The sequence below is a fragment of the Chaetodon trifascialis genome, chromosome 16 (genome assembly GCF_039877785.1).
Source record: "Chaetodon trifascialis isolate fChaTrf1 chromosome 16, fChaTrf1.hap1, whole genome shotgun sequence".
Classification (NCBI taxonomy): domain Eukaryota; kingdom Metazoa; phylum Chordata; class Actinopteri; order Chaetodontiformes; family Chaetodontidae; genus Chaetodon; species Chaetodon trifascialis.
This window is the reverse complement of record NC_092071.1, coordinates 20,915,400-20,928,824: the sequence shown is the minus strand read 5'-3', so window position 1 is coordinate 20,928,824 and position 13,425 is coordinate 20,915,400. Positions and strand designations below refer to the sequence as shown.

At 42.7% G+C, this 13,425-nt stretch overlaps 2 protein-coding genes across 2 annotated transcripts in view; one reads left to right on the top strand and one right to left on the bottom strand.

Annotated features, from left to right (window-relative positions):
- vkorc1l1 (vitamin K epoxide reductase complex, subunit 1-like 1) overlaps positions 1-13,425 on the top strand; it is a 157,912-nt gene that overhangs the window by 41,697 nt on the left and 102,790 nt on the right. The gene's annotated exons all lie outside the window — the stretch shown is intronic.
- On the bottom strand, positions 3,921-13,310 carry ca4a (carbonic anhydrase IV a). Its single transcript, XM_070983557.1, has 8 exons — positions 12,974-13,310; positions 9,086-9,130; positions 8,160-8,324; positions 7,926-8,071; positions 6,717-6,809; positions 6,552-6,618; positions 6,300-6,463; positions 3,921-5,733 (listed from the first exon to the last, which is right to left on the bottom strand). The coding sequence occupies exons 1-8, from the start codon at positions 13,035-13,037 to the stop codon at positions 5,554-5,556; spliced, it is 924 nt and encodes a 307-aa protein (XP_070839658.1). The 5' UTR covers positions 13,038-13,310; the 3' UTR covers positions 3,921-5,553.

Below are 13,425 nucleotides of genomic sequence, written 5' to 3'. Positions count from 1 at the left end.
ATTAACTGTAATTTTTCTGCTTCTGCATCAAACATTTGTTTGATGCTGGACCAAAGCATTGCTCTTTTTAGCCCTTTTTCCCAATGTGGCTTTATTTGCATTCAAAAAGCATCAGAGCTGTGCGTTAGGGGAGGGAGGTGGGTATGAGGCTGAGTGCCAAGGGTGGATGGTGGGTGGGAGGTGGCTGGCGGGTTGTGGTGGGTTTTTGTCGTGATGTACTAGCAGCCAGTAGCCTTCCACTGTCATTGTGACTGGTCAGAATGACTCATGAAATTCAATTTAATAAATGGAAAATGAGAATGCTCCCCACTTCCTCACGCCACCCGGGTGAACAGGGTGTGCCGGCAGCCACAACAAACCTTGTGGCACCAGTAGATGAGTGGAAGGATTGTAAACAGTTATAGATAGATAGGTACATAATAGAACGTGTGTATTATCACATCCTCCTGTGTGGATTTGGGAATTCAACTGACGACTGTTGCTGAGTGTCATCTTTGGAAAGGATATGTGAGTGTGCACTGTCCTGCGGACACAAATTTTGCAGGATTCCTGTGTCCTTTGACACATTAAAGTCAATATGAATGGCTATTGAGAGTATACTGTATCTACACTGGTGATACATGATCACAATTCTGATTTGTCAGCAGCTCTTCAGGAAAATCTGCCATGAATCTGGTTCAGCTGGGAATGTATGGTCAACCTAAAGGTTCACACAAGTTTTGTCTTTCTACAAGACCCCTCACCCCCTGAACTGGTCTGTGCCCCCTGAACAATGCAACCAAAGAGCATTGTTGTCAAAAATAGAAAGGCTTCACCATGTTTGCCTCCGGCTCTTTGTGAGCGCTGGTACTTAAGGTACCTTTGTTTCTGTTAGAAGGGACAGTCTTTTAGCCCAGCCTGAGCCTTCTTCCTGTTGATTGACGCCACCTCAGTCCAAGTCTGCACTCAGGTCACCATAGAGTGTCACTTTCACAATAAAAGTGCAATCATATCAGCTTCCTCACAGTTCACTTTGTGCATGTATTCTGATTTCTTTCCCTACAATCTCCCAGAGCACAGATATTCAGCAGTTTCTCCTGTTTATTTTACTCTTCGGCCTTTGGAGCAAATTTACTTCAATAGAGCTTAGTTTAGGTGAACTTATCATATCTTTGCTCAAACTAGCTTCTTTTCAATGCTGCACGCCTTCAGAATAATAGATAGCCAGGATGACGTTACACATACACATACACTCACTAAGGTACTGTACTGGTACTGAAAGCTACCCTGTGTGTGTGTGTGTGTGTGTGTGTGTGTGTGTGTGTGTGTGTGTGTGTGTGTGTGTGTGTGTGTGTGTGTGTGTGTGTGTGTGTGTGTGTGGGTGTGTTTTAAGCTATAATGGTCTAAAATAGTGCAATCGGAATTTAAGTCAATGCTCAAATGAAACTGACATCGACCCATTTCATGCCTGTCATGGCAGACTCCACAAACACATGAATGCACCCACAAAATCCTCTGCAGTCATGTGGCATGTATCTCGCGTGTGCCCCTTGAAGTTTGAAACACTTGCTTTCTTCTCCTTCAGCGGCCTTATGTGCACTTGTTGTAGATTTGTCCACAGTGGCCACTGCAGTGTTGGAAAGCAAAGGCAACTCTGAATGAGAGCATGAATGAATACTGGACTCCTGTCAGATGCATTCTGACCGATGCACCAAGACAAATGTCCATCCTAAGAATCAGCTATTACAGTTCAATAACTTTCCTTCAATTTAATAATACATCACTAAAAATACTAACTAAAAAGAGGGCTGAGCAGCTTGTGTTCACATTTACAGACTGAAATCCGGCTGACTGTAGAAGTGATTTTCTTCTATTAGTGTTGCAAGGCTTTCTTCCATATCAGTGCATCCACCCCAGTCATCCCTTCATGAACTGCTGTCTACAGTAGGCCAGACTAATCCAGATCACTTTCCCAAAGCTGCTGCTCCTAAAACGGATTACAGCGGTTAACCTATTCCTTTAGCTGACTCTCACAGACCAGCCTCCGAGCCAGTTCTGTCTGCATTAGTGACTCCAATTTCATGGGTCTGGCAACGGGAGCAGTGAGCCGCATCGACGGCAGCTGATCCCGTCGCCTCTTAACCAGATGATGTGGTGCTCCTCGAACGCCTTAGAGGAGCGTAGATAGAGACATCAGAAGTCGCTATTTGACTGCTTTGTTAATTTTGACCACAACAACCTCTGACCTCCCCTGCAATTGAATCTCAAGTGTTATTGAAAGGAAGAATGAAGCTTTTGAAACAGCTATTTAATCCCTTTGATTTACTTATTGTCGTACTCTATGGGATCAAACGGCTTTAAGTAGCTTCACATTCTTTCTCATCGTTTATCTCAGCGCTGAATGTAAACCGATGTCAGCTGCTGTGTATAAATGACAGGATATGATCCCCACGGATGGGAAATGTATGCCAATTGCTGTAACAGTGTCTGTGCTGTGATAAGTAGGCTCCTCAAAAATATTAGCAGTCAATGGTCCCCTGCTGTATTTGAGTCATTCTCTTTGAATGAAAGCTTTTGTGTTCTAAACTTTGAAGGTCAAAGCAACTTTCTACTTGCTGTCTATCTCTCCTGAGTTTAATTTAAGAGGAAATGAATGTTTGGCCCTTTGCAACTGCTTCCTCCAGATCCTTATCCCAGTAAAAACAAGAACAGCGGGGGCTGTTGTCACTGGCTAGCTGCTGCTACATTACCAGGCAAGCAAGGGGTTATTCTCCACCGCTGGCTAACGTTACATCATGACTGCCATAGTTGGCAGACACCTCTGTGAGTTATATCACTGACTGTACAATAACTAGGTTAGCAGGTATCTCTTGGTGACAGCTTGACCTAGAGACGCACAGATTGCGCCATCGATGGACAGGCTGCATGGGATTTATTTCAAGCCTGAGATGCAGGAAGTACGGACATCGCATAAAGAGGCAGTAAAGGTGACACTGTTTTTCTGTAAACTGCACAAACAAAGACCGGCCCAGTGGCCTTTAACTGCAGCTGGATATCTGATGGGCTGCTGTGTGTGTCTCAGTGAGGGTCACATTCAGTATGAGGATGCCTCTGGTTTCTCCTAGGGAGAATGATGCCCTTTGTCCCAGAGACCCCAGGGACACGGGTCATGTGAGGGGAGATTTAGGAGTTAGTGTGGTTGTATGGGTGCTGTCCTGTTGACTTGAAGACCAAGGTACCACTGCCAGTTAGGAAGCATCCACTGCTTGATCTCCAGTCCCTCTTGATGCTTAACTGAAGACGCAAGAGAGGCCTGAGCAGGGGAATGAACAGGAGGCTTTCATTCAGCCTTTTATCTATACTCTCTGTCCCTCTCCATGCATGTCTCTGTGAGAGGCTGCCGTCTTCCTAAGCCTGTCCATCACAATAAGCCTTTTGATTCCTTAATGATGGGGGAAAGAAGCAAAGTAAGGGGGGAGGGGGACATAAAGTAACTTGAAAGGGGGATGAAGTATGAAAAAGCACCAGTCTCAGAGGCCTGTAAGAAAAAGAAAGGTGTGTGTTGTCTCGTGATTTCAGTGTGTTTTTGTTACTTGTCTGGTAGCTTTGATAGTGAGCTGTGTATGATACAACAATCTCGCACACAGCCTTTGTAACATCAAGGACAAGTCAATTAGAAAAGGATTAAGGGACTGAGATGCGTGAGCACTCTCAGACTCTCCCGACACACCGAAGAGTAATCGGACAGGAAAGTGAGAAGCTTGTCTGTGTGTCTGAGCTACAGTAGCAGACAAACAACAGAGCCAACAGAGTGCGTTCTGATATCAGTTTTCACAGTGCAGAGGTTTGGGGGCAGGACTGACAGTGAGGCTAAATGCTGTTTTGATCCAGGGTTCAAACAGTTTGAATTGTTCCCTGTGCAAGCAGAAGAGACTGTCGTTAAAAAGGCATTTAAGTTTATTCTTTTGTTCATTTGGAACACATTCTCAATAATATTTATGACACTTTCAAGCATTACAACCTGACAATCTCATACACTTGAACATCATAAGTAAACTCGATTGGTCATGAACAACTTGATGCTTCATATATGGGTTTGCATTCAGCACTATATAAACTTTGCAATACATAAATAACAATAACTGTGCGTCTCATATCAATATACACATTCGGTACATAAATACATGTGTACAATGACACAGCATAGAAATAGAAGTTGATGGCCTATGAAACAATGGAAAATATACAGATTCCTTGCTCGATCATCACAGTAAATCTTGCTGCAAAATTGCACAGATCTCTCACTAGAATACATAACAAGTCCTCCTAAATAAATGAGTGAAAACTCAGTGGGGTGTAATTCACAGTCGATAACATTCAGTGCATCACAGACCCTGTAATACAAGCCATGAACACAATCACATGTTCTCAAGATAAGCTCACTGAACTTTGCGGGTCAAAAATGGGAAATGGAGTGCCTGAGGTGTGTGTATGAATTTGGCAAGCACGGTTCTGCGTGTGCAGCTTCACTCCAGCAGCCATGTTCTGTACATGTGCCTCATGATTAACACCTTGCACATCAAGACATGCGGATTCATGCAAGTGTTTGAGACGCATGAATATAATGACAGTAGTTTGAAAAGAGACGTGACGTTTTATATGCTGGCTGTTGCTCTCTCCTCCTGCAGGCGATCCCTCCTCCCTCTGAAACCAAGCTGCCACTCGCTTTGTGACCCACCAATGAGCATCTTCACCTCTGTCTCAGCAGTCGGTAGCCTGTGACTATTGGAGGAAATAGACTGCAGCTCTGCTCTCGGAACAGCATGCAGTTGCTCCTGCAGAGAAAGGCAAGTCCTCACACACCTCACCCTCCCCTGCTGTCCCGAAGCAACTGCTGACTGAGTGACTGAACGGGGTTCAGTTGTGCTGCGTGCTCCTGGACTGGAAAGAAAAGCCAAACTGCTGACTCCTTTGACCGCTGGCTTTGAAATGGAGCTTGTTTTTTGTGACTCAGTTCTACTATTAATAGCTCTATGGTGTTCACATGCCCTACTGAGAACAACACATCACGTGCCAGGTCATGGGGCTGACATCGACTCTCAGAGAGCAAACCATGGGCGACTCAGACTGACGTTAGCGGAGACTAAATTTACCTGACATTGGACAAAGTGGATGAGGTCTAACGTGTGTGAGGATGTGTGTGTGTGCTGGTTTTTAGAGGATGATATGAGAGATTAGGGCATGACTAAGAGATCTGGTGTTGAGTTTGAATTCAAACTCACTTTGAATGCTTGGTAACCTGCTTTATGGCACATTCATAATGCTGAAAGAAGACCTACTACTTCACTACACATGCATGAATGCTGGTCAAACCCTTACAGCACCTTTCGTAAGGCATTCCGCGAACACCTTTGTCATTTGTGTTGTAAGGGAGGAACACCAGGTGAGTCATGCCTGCACTACGACGTGGTCTTAGCAACCATGCAATAATGTTACAAACCAGGGTTCAGCTGAGGAGTGATGCAGAACTTATTGTGTTCATGGATGTCGCAGTGCAGCATGGGATGCCTTGCTCTAGTTGGGCTGGGACAGTCCCAAGGCAGTGGCAACAGCGGCCACAAGGAAGGCAGAGCTGGCCAGGATCACTGCACCTCCTGACCGGAACACCTGCCGGCCATTCAGGGGCTGGACCGGCCTGAAGGTCCCCACCATTGGCTTTCCGTCGTGGAACTTGAGCTCAGAGAACACACGCAGCTGAGGGAACAGGAGATAAACACAGGCGTTAGGCTCCAGTTTCTGGAAAGAGATCATCAATGTCTACAATGTGACTGAGACTGAGTTTTAGTCTAGCTCTGTACATTACAATAAATTAATGCAACATAACTAAGTACATTTTTTCCCATTATGTACTTCAGAACAATACTGAAATACTTGTATTTTACTTGATAATCTCCATTTTATGCAACTTTATGCTTTTCACTCCACTATATTTACTTATCAGCAGTTACTGTTTGGTTACTTTACAGGTTTAGCTTATAAAATGTAATACATTTTTAAAGATGAAGCCAGCAGTTACCAAATGCTTTTACGAAAATTCAGACAAAAGAAAAGAATTCTCCAATGGTTTCATTTAAATAATTGCTAGAGCCAAATAATCCAATATTTCACAAAACATGTTACAGAAAAATAGCAAAAGCCATAGAATAGTATAAAAATTATTCCAAACTTGTGTCTCAGAACTTTCTTCTTCATTATGTCATTAATCATCTCATGAGTATTTTAAGACTGATGTATCCACAAACACAAAATTTTATTCTAACCTGATCCATGCTCAGAGGGATGGGATGCTCAAACAGAGTCCAAATCACAGCCTCGGTGCAGCCTGGGGTGGTCAGAGAGCCCTTGTAGCGGTAGTAGGTGGTCAGATTCTGCTCAGATGGGATGAGTTGTGTCAGGGAGATGGGAAGCAGAGATGTGTTGCCATCTGAAAACAGAAAAGTCACAGGTGAAACGTTAGCGATGCTCCTCTGTGGCCACATTCTTAGCTGGTTTTATTGAACTTCAATACTTACTTGTAGTTTTGATGCTTCGCAGAGCATTGATGATGGGGTCATACTTTCGGTTTGCACTACTGGACCTCTGAAAATGGAAATATACACATTTCAGCACCGTTTCATTTCAGCTTGGGGTCTGCTCTATGACAGCAGTTTGATGCCAACAGAATTTAAAATGGTTACCTCGTAGAAAAACCCAAGCACTGCAATTCCCTCTGGGTCTGACAGCGCTGTTGTCAGATCAGTGTAATGATGCTTCATGTGAACAATGTGCAGCTGTAGAAAAAATATTACTGATGTTATCACTTTTTCACAAACTTATTTTTTACCATCTGAGTAGACTCTCATTGTAAACAGGACCAACAAAAACATCATGATTTGATCAGTTTCTGGCCAATGAATTGATTTCATGTTCAAACAAGCAGCAGATATCAGTTCAAGTTAATCAGCTCTAAAGGACTTGATTGATGAACAAAAATCATTTCTAACCAATCAAACAATCACCAAATAAGCAATAAATTAATTGGCGCATCCATAAAAACAGTGAAATTTAAAGACCAAATGAGTATTTTGACCATTCAAATATGTGGTAATATTATATATTTTTCTTATCATAAGCAAATTCCCTGAAAAGACGAAAACCAACAGTCGTATATAGCCCATTCCTTTGCCACTGAGCTCCATTTGAGCACTCTTTTGAAACAAAGGAGATGTTAACATGTCAACCTTTCATAAACCATCGTGCTGCTGTAAGTACTCACTAGTGCGCAAAGTCTGTGGCAAAAAATAGTTCCCAGCAAATGCACTATTTACTCCTGTTTGAGTAATGTTTGGTAAAAGTCCAGCCGTGTGGGCCTTTTTTAAAACTGAAACTCTATATTTGTAGCCTGTTATTAAAGATTCATGCCTTCAGGAATGAATGAATGGGCTTGAGGCTGAGTGCCACAGACACAAGTCAGGAAGTCAGGAAGCATTAAAAACAGACTAACACACTTTTAATGGAATTTGTTAACAATAGAAAAAAATAGTATATCATCAGCCTGACCCTTTAAAGTATATTCACATACGTGTTTGTAGAGTGTCATATTTGTGATCATAACACAAATGATTGGCCACAAATGAACAGCTTCAATTGATAAGTTAACTCACGGAACGTGTTCTTTTGCCTTAGATATTGTTATATATATATATATATATATATATATTGTTAAAGATATTGAAAATTTTTATATCTGTCCAATTTTAAGCCATTAATGGGATTGACATGTAGATCTACTCAACTGCCTTCACATGATCCAGATGAACACATCAGTTATTCTTCATCCATTGTGTCTCATAACAGCTGACCATATTAAAGACAGGCTGTGTGTTTGTATTGTAAGGTTAAGTTACCTCCATGGGATACTGCTCCCCATCAATGGTGTGTTCAGAGCCAGGCCCTCCGTTGCTGCCCCAGTGGAGGTGGAACTGCACAGCCTTGTAGCTGGTTGACAGGCCTCCACCTGAGATGGTGCTGAGGTGAGGAACTCCAACCTGAACTGGAGTGGACACAGCGAGCACAAAGAGTTCATGCAACAGCTGCAAAGCATTGATAGCTATTTGATGTTTAATGGAAAATACCCTCACCCGAGTGGCCGTTGTTCTTGATTGTGCCTCTGAAGATCTGCTGGTAGTTATCGAACTTGAAAGGAGTCAGTCGCTCATCTTTCAAAGTCTTCCTGGTGATGACGTTGATGGGCGACTGGTATTTTCCTGCACAGCCATTGCTGACGTGACTCCACTTGTCTGGCACTGAAACAAGAAACACACCCAAGTCAAACAACTTGGACTGTATCTTTGATACGTTTTAATTCAGTCTTAGAGCAGGTCATAAAACTGTGTTAGCACTTCTCAGGGTTTGTAATGGTCTTCTTTTTACCAGCTGACAGTGGCCAAACATTGTTTATTGCTTTTGATTCAGAGTACCATTTGATTTTAATTGAATGTCTGGAGCATTAAAGGCATACTGGGCAATGTTTTAGATTGGTTTTATTCCTATCTCATTCCTATTTCTCTGAATGGACATCTTTTATGACTATAGAGGACTCTAAATCCTCAACCACCCAAATCTATGGAGTACCACAGGGATCAGTCCTTGGCTCCTTACTATTCTCCACCTACATGTTACCTTTAGGTCAAATATTTCAATATGTATCAAATCAAGTTTGATTTTTATGCATACAATAGACAGATCTACGTCTCATGCAATGCTAGTAATATAATGCAACTAAGCAAACTACAGGTGTGTCCTTCAGAAGTTAAAACTGTTATCTCAGATATAACCTTAGATTTACCAGAGCATATCAACATTTTTAGAGTAGATTTTTAGATGCTGATCACCTTTAAAGCATGAATGGGATTTATTCGGTTCTTTTCCTGCATTTGTTCATTTTTACTTCATTTGTTAAATTGCTCTTTATTTTAGCTCCATTTTTCAGCTTGTGTTTTCTTACACTTCACATCTGTAATTTGCATTTATGTACTTAAAGTTTTAAGTATTTAAATAATCTTACCATTGCACTGGTGATCACAGGTGAACTGGGACTGATAGCACCAATCTGAAACACAGGAAATGAAAAACAAGGTTTTTATTGGTGGGATGCTTGTACACCTGTATTGTGAGACTGAATGGCATCAGCAAATAATGTAAAGATCATAATCACAGACACTTGATGCCAGTGCCAGTACCAGCAGTTCCCTGCATTGTTAACCTCTGGGTGACACCAACAAGCCTCAGCTTATTGTGAGAGCAGAATGGGATGTTTCTTCTTATCATATACACTGACAACTGCCTTTTTCATTCAGAGTTTGTTTTTTTTCTTTACTGCAAACAGTGAATTGTTCTCCTATTGATATAAGTCAGCTGTTATTCCTGGCCGTACAAAAACCCCTAATATGCAGGAACTGTCTTCCTTTTCCCCCAAAAGTTGGCGTTTGTGCTTTATCTTTCCGTGCTATCAGAATAAACACAGAGCCAATCTTTTGCATCAGCGAGGGAACATTCTCACATGTTTGTCTGAGGGTTTATTAATATTTCACAATTGGTTTGCATGTTTCCACCCTGTGCTTGGAGACAAATATCTGCAGCTATCTCACCAATCAAATATTTATGAAAAACACACATGCCATTGAAAAAATACGGGGAGGGTCTCCTGCTCTGTTGTTAGACTGGTATGAGGACTTCTCCTGGTGTTTGTGAAGGAAGCCAGTGTTTGTTTTCTTTGCCATGTTGGTAAGCCTTTTCCTCCTGCTCCTGCATGATAATGGGTACTGAAAATAAACGAAGCAGGGGGGACCAACGAGTGTGTGTGGGGGTGGGGGGGGGTGTTAAGATTATTTTCACATTTGTCATCATTCACTATACTGGTCATGTAAATTAAAGAAATGCTCATTTCTTTGATTTGTTTTTAGATTTGGAAAAAAAAACAGGAGAAAAAAAACCCCTCAGGATGTACTGAAGGTGTTAAAAGACTCTGATTAATTTGTAACTTTGACTCACATTTACCTGCTGCATGGTCTGACAGTGCTGGTGGGAGCTGTGAAAATGTGTCTCTTTCCATCCTCAAAGGTCAGCACTGAGGCCACAGCTTAAATCAGTCTTATCATAGGAGCAATCAGGACCACAGCTGTATCTGCCCTCTAACTTATCACGTATCAAATGCATCTAATAACTGTGACAATAAAGCTTGTCACTCATGGCTTTGACAGAAGATGCTCTTTACAGATCATGACCTACCTGCCTAAGTTTCATTTGAGCCAGATAATGTTTGCTCATCTTTTGTCTGTAAGCAGTGGTGGAAAGTAACTAAGCACATACACTCAAGTTTGAGGTACTTGTATTTTACTTGAGTGTTTGCATTGTATGCCAATATATACTTAAACTCCACTACATTTCAGAAGGAAAATATTGTACTTATTATTCCGCTGCATTTATTGGCAGATTTATTGAGTTACCTAACCAAGATTTTTCACACAGAACTACAAATATGGTGAGCTTCTAGAATATGCTGCACTGTTATAGATTCAACTTACTGACAGTATTACAAAGTAGTAAAAGTTAGTTCCACCTCCACCAACTACAACTGTAAGATGGTAGACAACTACAACTAATAGAGAGATAATAATCTGTTAATTGAGTACTTTTACTTGTGATACTTTAAATAGCCCACATTTAGCTACTAATATTACTTTTACTGAAGTAATATTTCCAATGCAGGACTATTACTCAAATGAGTACTTGGACAGTATCCTTCATCACTCTAAGTCGTAACTCGATTTTTATGGCCCATAGTCACTTGTTTTCATCTCGGCCAATCAGATTTCTGTCCGCACAATTCTTGACCAATGGGCGCTTGGCTTTGATCTTTAGTGCGCCGCAGAGCAAATGAACAATATGAATGAGTTTCAATGGATCCGAGAAGTCTGCCAAGAGAGCAAACTGAGGAAACTGTGAAGAAGAAAACAAAAGGCAGCAAAGGCAAACAAATGGGCCACGTCTGCCTGCACGTCGACCAGACAGAAAACCAAATGTGAGCAAACGCTGACGCGCAGACGGATCGTTTCATGCCATTGTGTTGTGTGCGCCATGCAGAGCCAGACATAAACTGTGCGTTCTCACACAAACACACGGTTCAAAAGAAATGCTACGCTGTACCAATCCAATCCTCTCCAACCTCCAACCTTCTGAATCCCCAACAAAATGAGGACTGACTGCTCCCCGTCATTAGTTTTTGATAAGTGCGTAACTGCACAGTAGAAAAAGGAGAATTTGATACTTTTTTATCAGGATCGCCTTTTCACCACAAACGCATGGCACTTGTTTCTGTCATGCAGAGGCCTCGAACAAAACTTTGATCCCTCTGTGCGTCTAACTGCAGGTACTGAGCAACGCACCGCAACGTTCAGAGCTGCTCCTCACAGAGCGCATGTGACAAAGCGCAGGACGCTCCTCCTCAGCACCGAGTCCAGCCGAGCGCACTGAGCAGCAGACGAGCCACCGTGAGTGTTTAACAGCTTGGAGCGTCTGCATGGACTGGCGCTTTAGCTCCAACTCTTTGCAGAAATAACTGAATAGATACTGTAACAGTTCGATCTAAAGTCGCACATAGAGTAACTCTCCCCTGGATGTGACGTACAAGTCAGTGCAGGAGTATTTGTGGAATATTTTAGAGCGTTTTACACCAAAAGCCAAAGAGCGGTACTGTGAAAAATGTAAATCACTCTCTATTCATTCTTGCAGTTGTCTAATTGAAATTCCGAATATCTCCAAATTAATTAGCCCAATCTAGTCACATTTTAAAGAGAGAAAAGGCGTGTTTGGTATTCATGTGGAAAAACCTCATCGGGGGTCATTGTTGACACTTTCTTTTCATGTGCGCATTTGTTAACTAATGACTCTTTCCTGTTCGCACCGACCAAAAAGCGCAGCGGTGTCAGTCAGTCAGTCAGTCAGTCATTAATTACTGTTCATCTACTCCATTAGAATTTTGGTGCCAAATTAACGTCTCAGAATCAGTCGCTGTGAAATTGGAGACATTGGCTGTGCGCAGCTCGATGCGTCTCTCTGCGGCATGCAGGACGCGACCGTCTGTCACTGGCTCAGTGTGGGTCTGAGCAGGTGCACCAGAGGGAGAGCGAGAGAGGGAGAGAGAGGTGTCCGCTCGACAGAGGCACTGAGGGAGCCTCAGCTCGGTCCGAGCTGCCTGCTTCTGTTGGCTCAGCTGATACAGAATCTGAGTATCCTATCGTGCCCTTCAACAGGGACATCAGCGGTGAAAATGCACCTTGCAGATGCGCATTTCGGACGTTTGGAGGAATGTCCGTCGCCACATTAGTGTGATGGACGGGTCAGGTGCGTGTGTGTGCGGGGAGAGATCGTCACGCAGGCGGTTTTGGTGCTGCTTTGGTGCCTCTTTTTTATCTGGGGAGCTGCGGGTCTTTGGTGACTTCTCTGCCGAACATCTTTCTTAATCTATTTTTGGATATCTGTCTCAGAGTCTTGGGATTCCGCAACATATCAACTTTCTATCAACAAAGTGAGTGACACGGTTGAAAAAACAAGCAGCTTCACCTCGCTGGTCTCTCTGAAATGCTTTCTGAGGTGCTGATTCATTCCATATTTATTTAGGATTCAAATACATTAATTCAGACATTAATAATCCACCAATTTCACGTTCAGCGTTACAATAACCTCACAGATTTTGAACAGAAATATAAGAATAAATATTAAAAGACAGACTGAAAAATAATTCCTTTCCTGGCAGGGTTCTAAGAACATTATTCAATTAATGATTCCCTCAGACACTATCTTTATATTTAGGACCTGTTCAGTGGCAGGTGAAATCTAAATAAAACCATCACCTGTCCGGCATATCTTCCAGCTATGGATGGATCACACTCACCTCCTGCTCCTGTGCAGATCGTCCAGAGGGATACCAGGAGAACCGGCAGGATGAGCGGCTGCATTTTGGAGCGTCTCTGACTCGATGGAGGGAAGGCAACACAATGACTTGTTTTTTCGATGTGATCGCATTCTTGCAGGGGGTCTCATACTTATCTATCGCCATACCCCGACAGGAAAGAAAGAGTGGCCCCTCCCCCTTCGGGCATCGTGTCTAATAAAGCTCTCCACTGATAAGAGCTCCAATGGGGGGGCCCATGAATGGGGTCCTGGAGCGCAGGAGCCAAATCTGATGCAATTACTGCCATGGTGCTGATAGGCAGACGCGTCCAGGTGATAGTGGCACTGCGGGAAATCAGGTGGAGTTAATCATCAAAGCGCGCGTCTCATTGCGCCACAGGTAACCTTAAGTGGCCCTGTGGGAGGAACATAACTATCATTCTTATTTCTGCT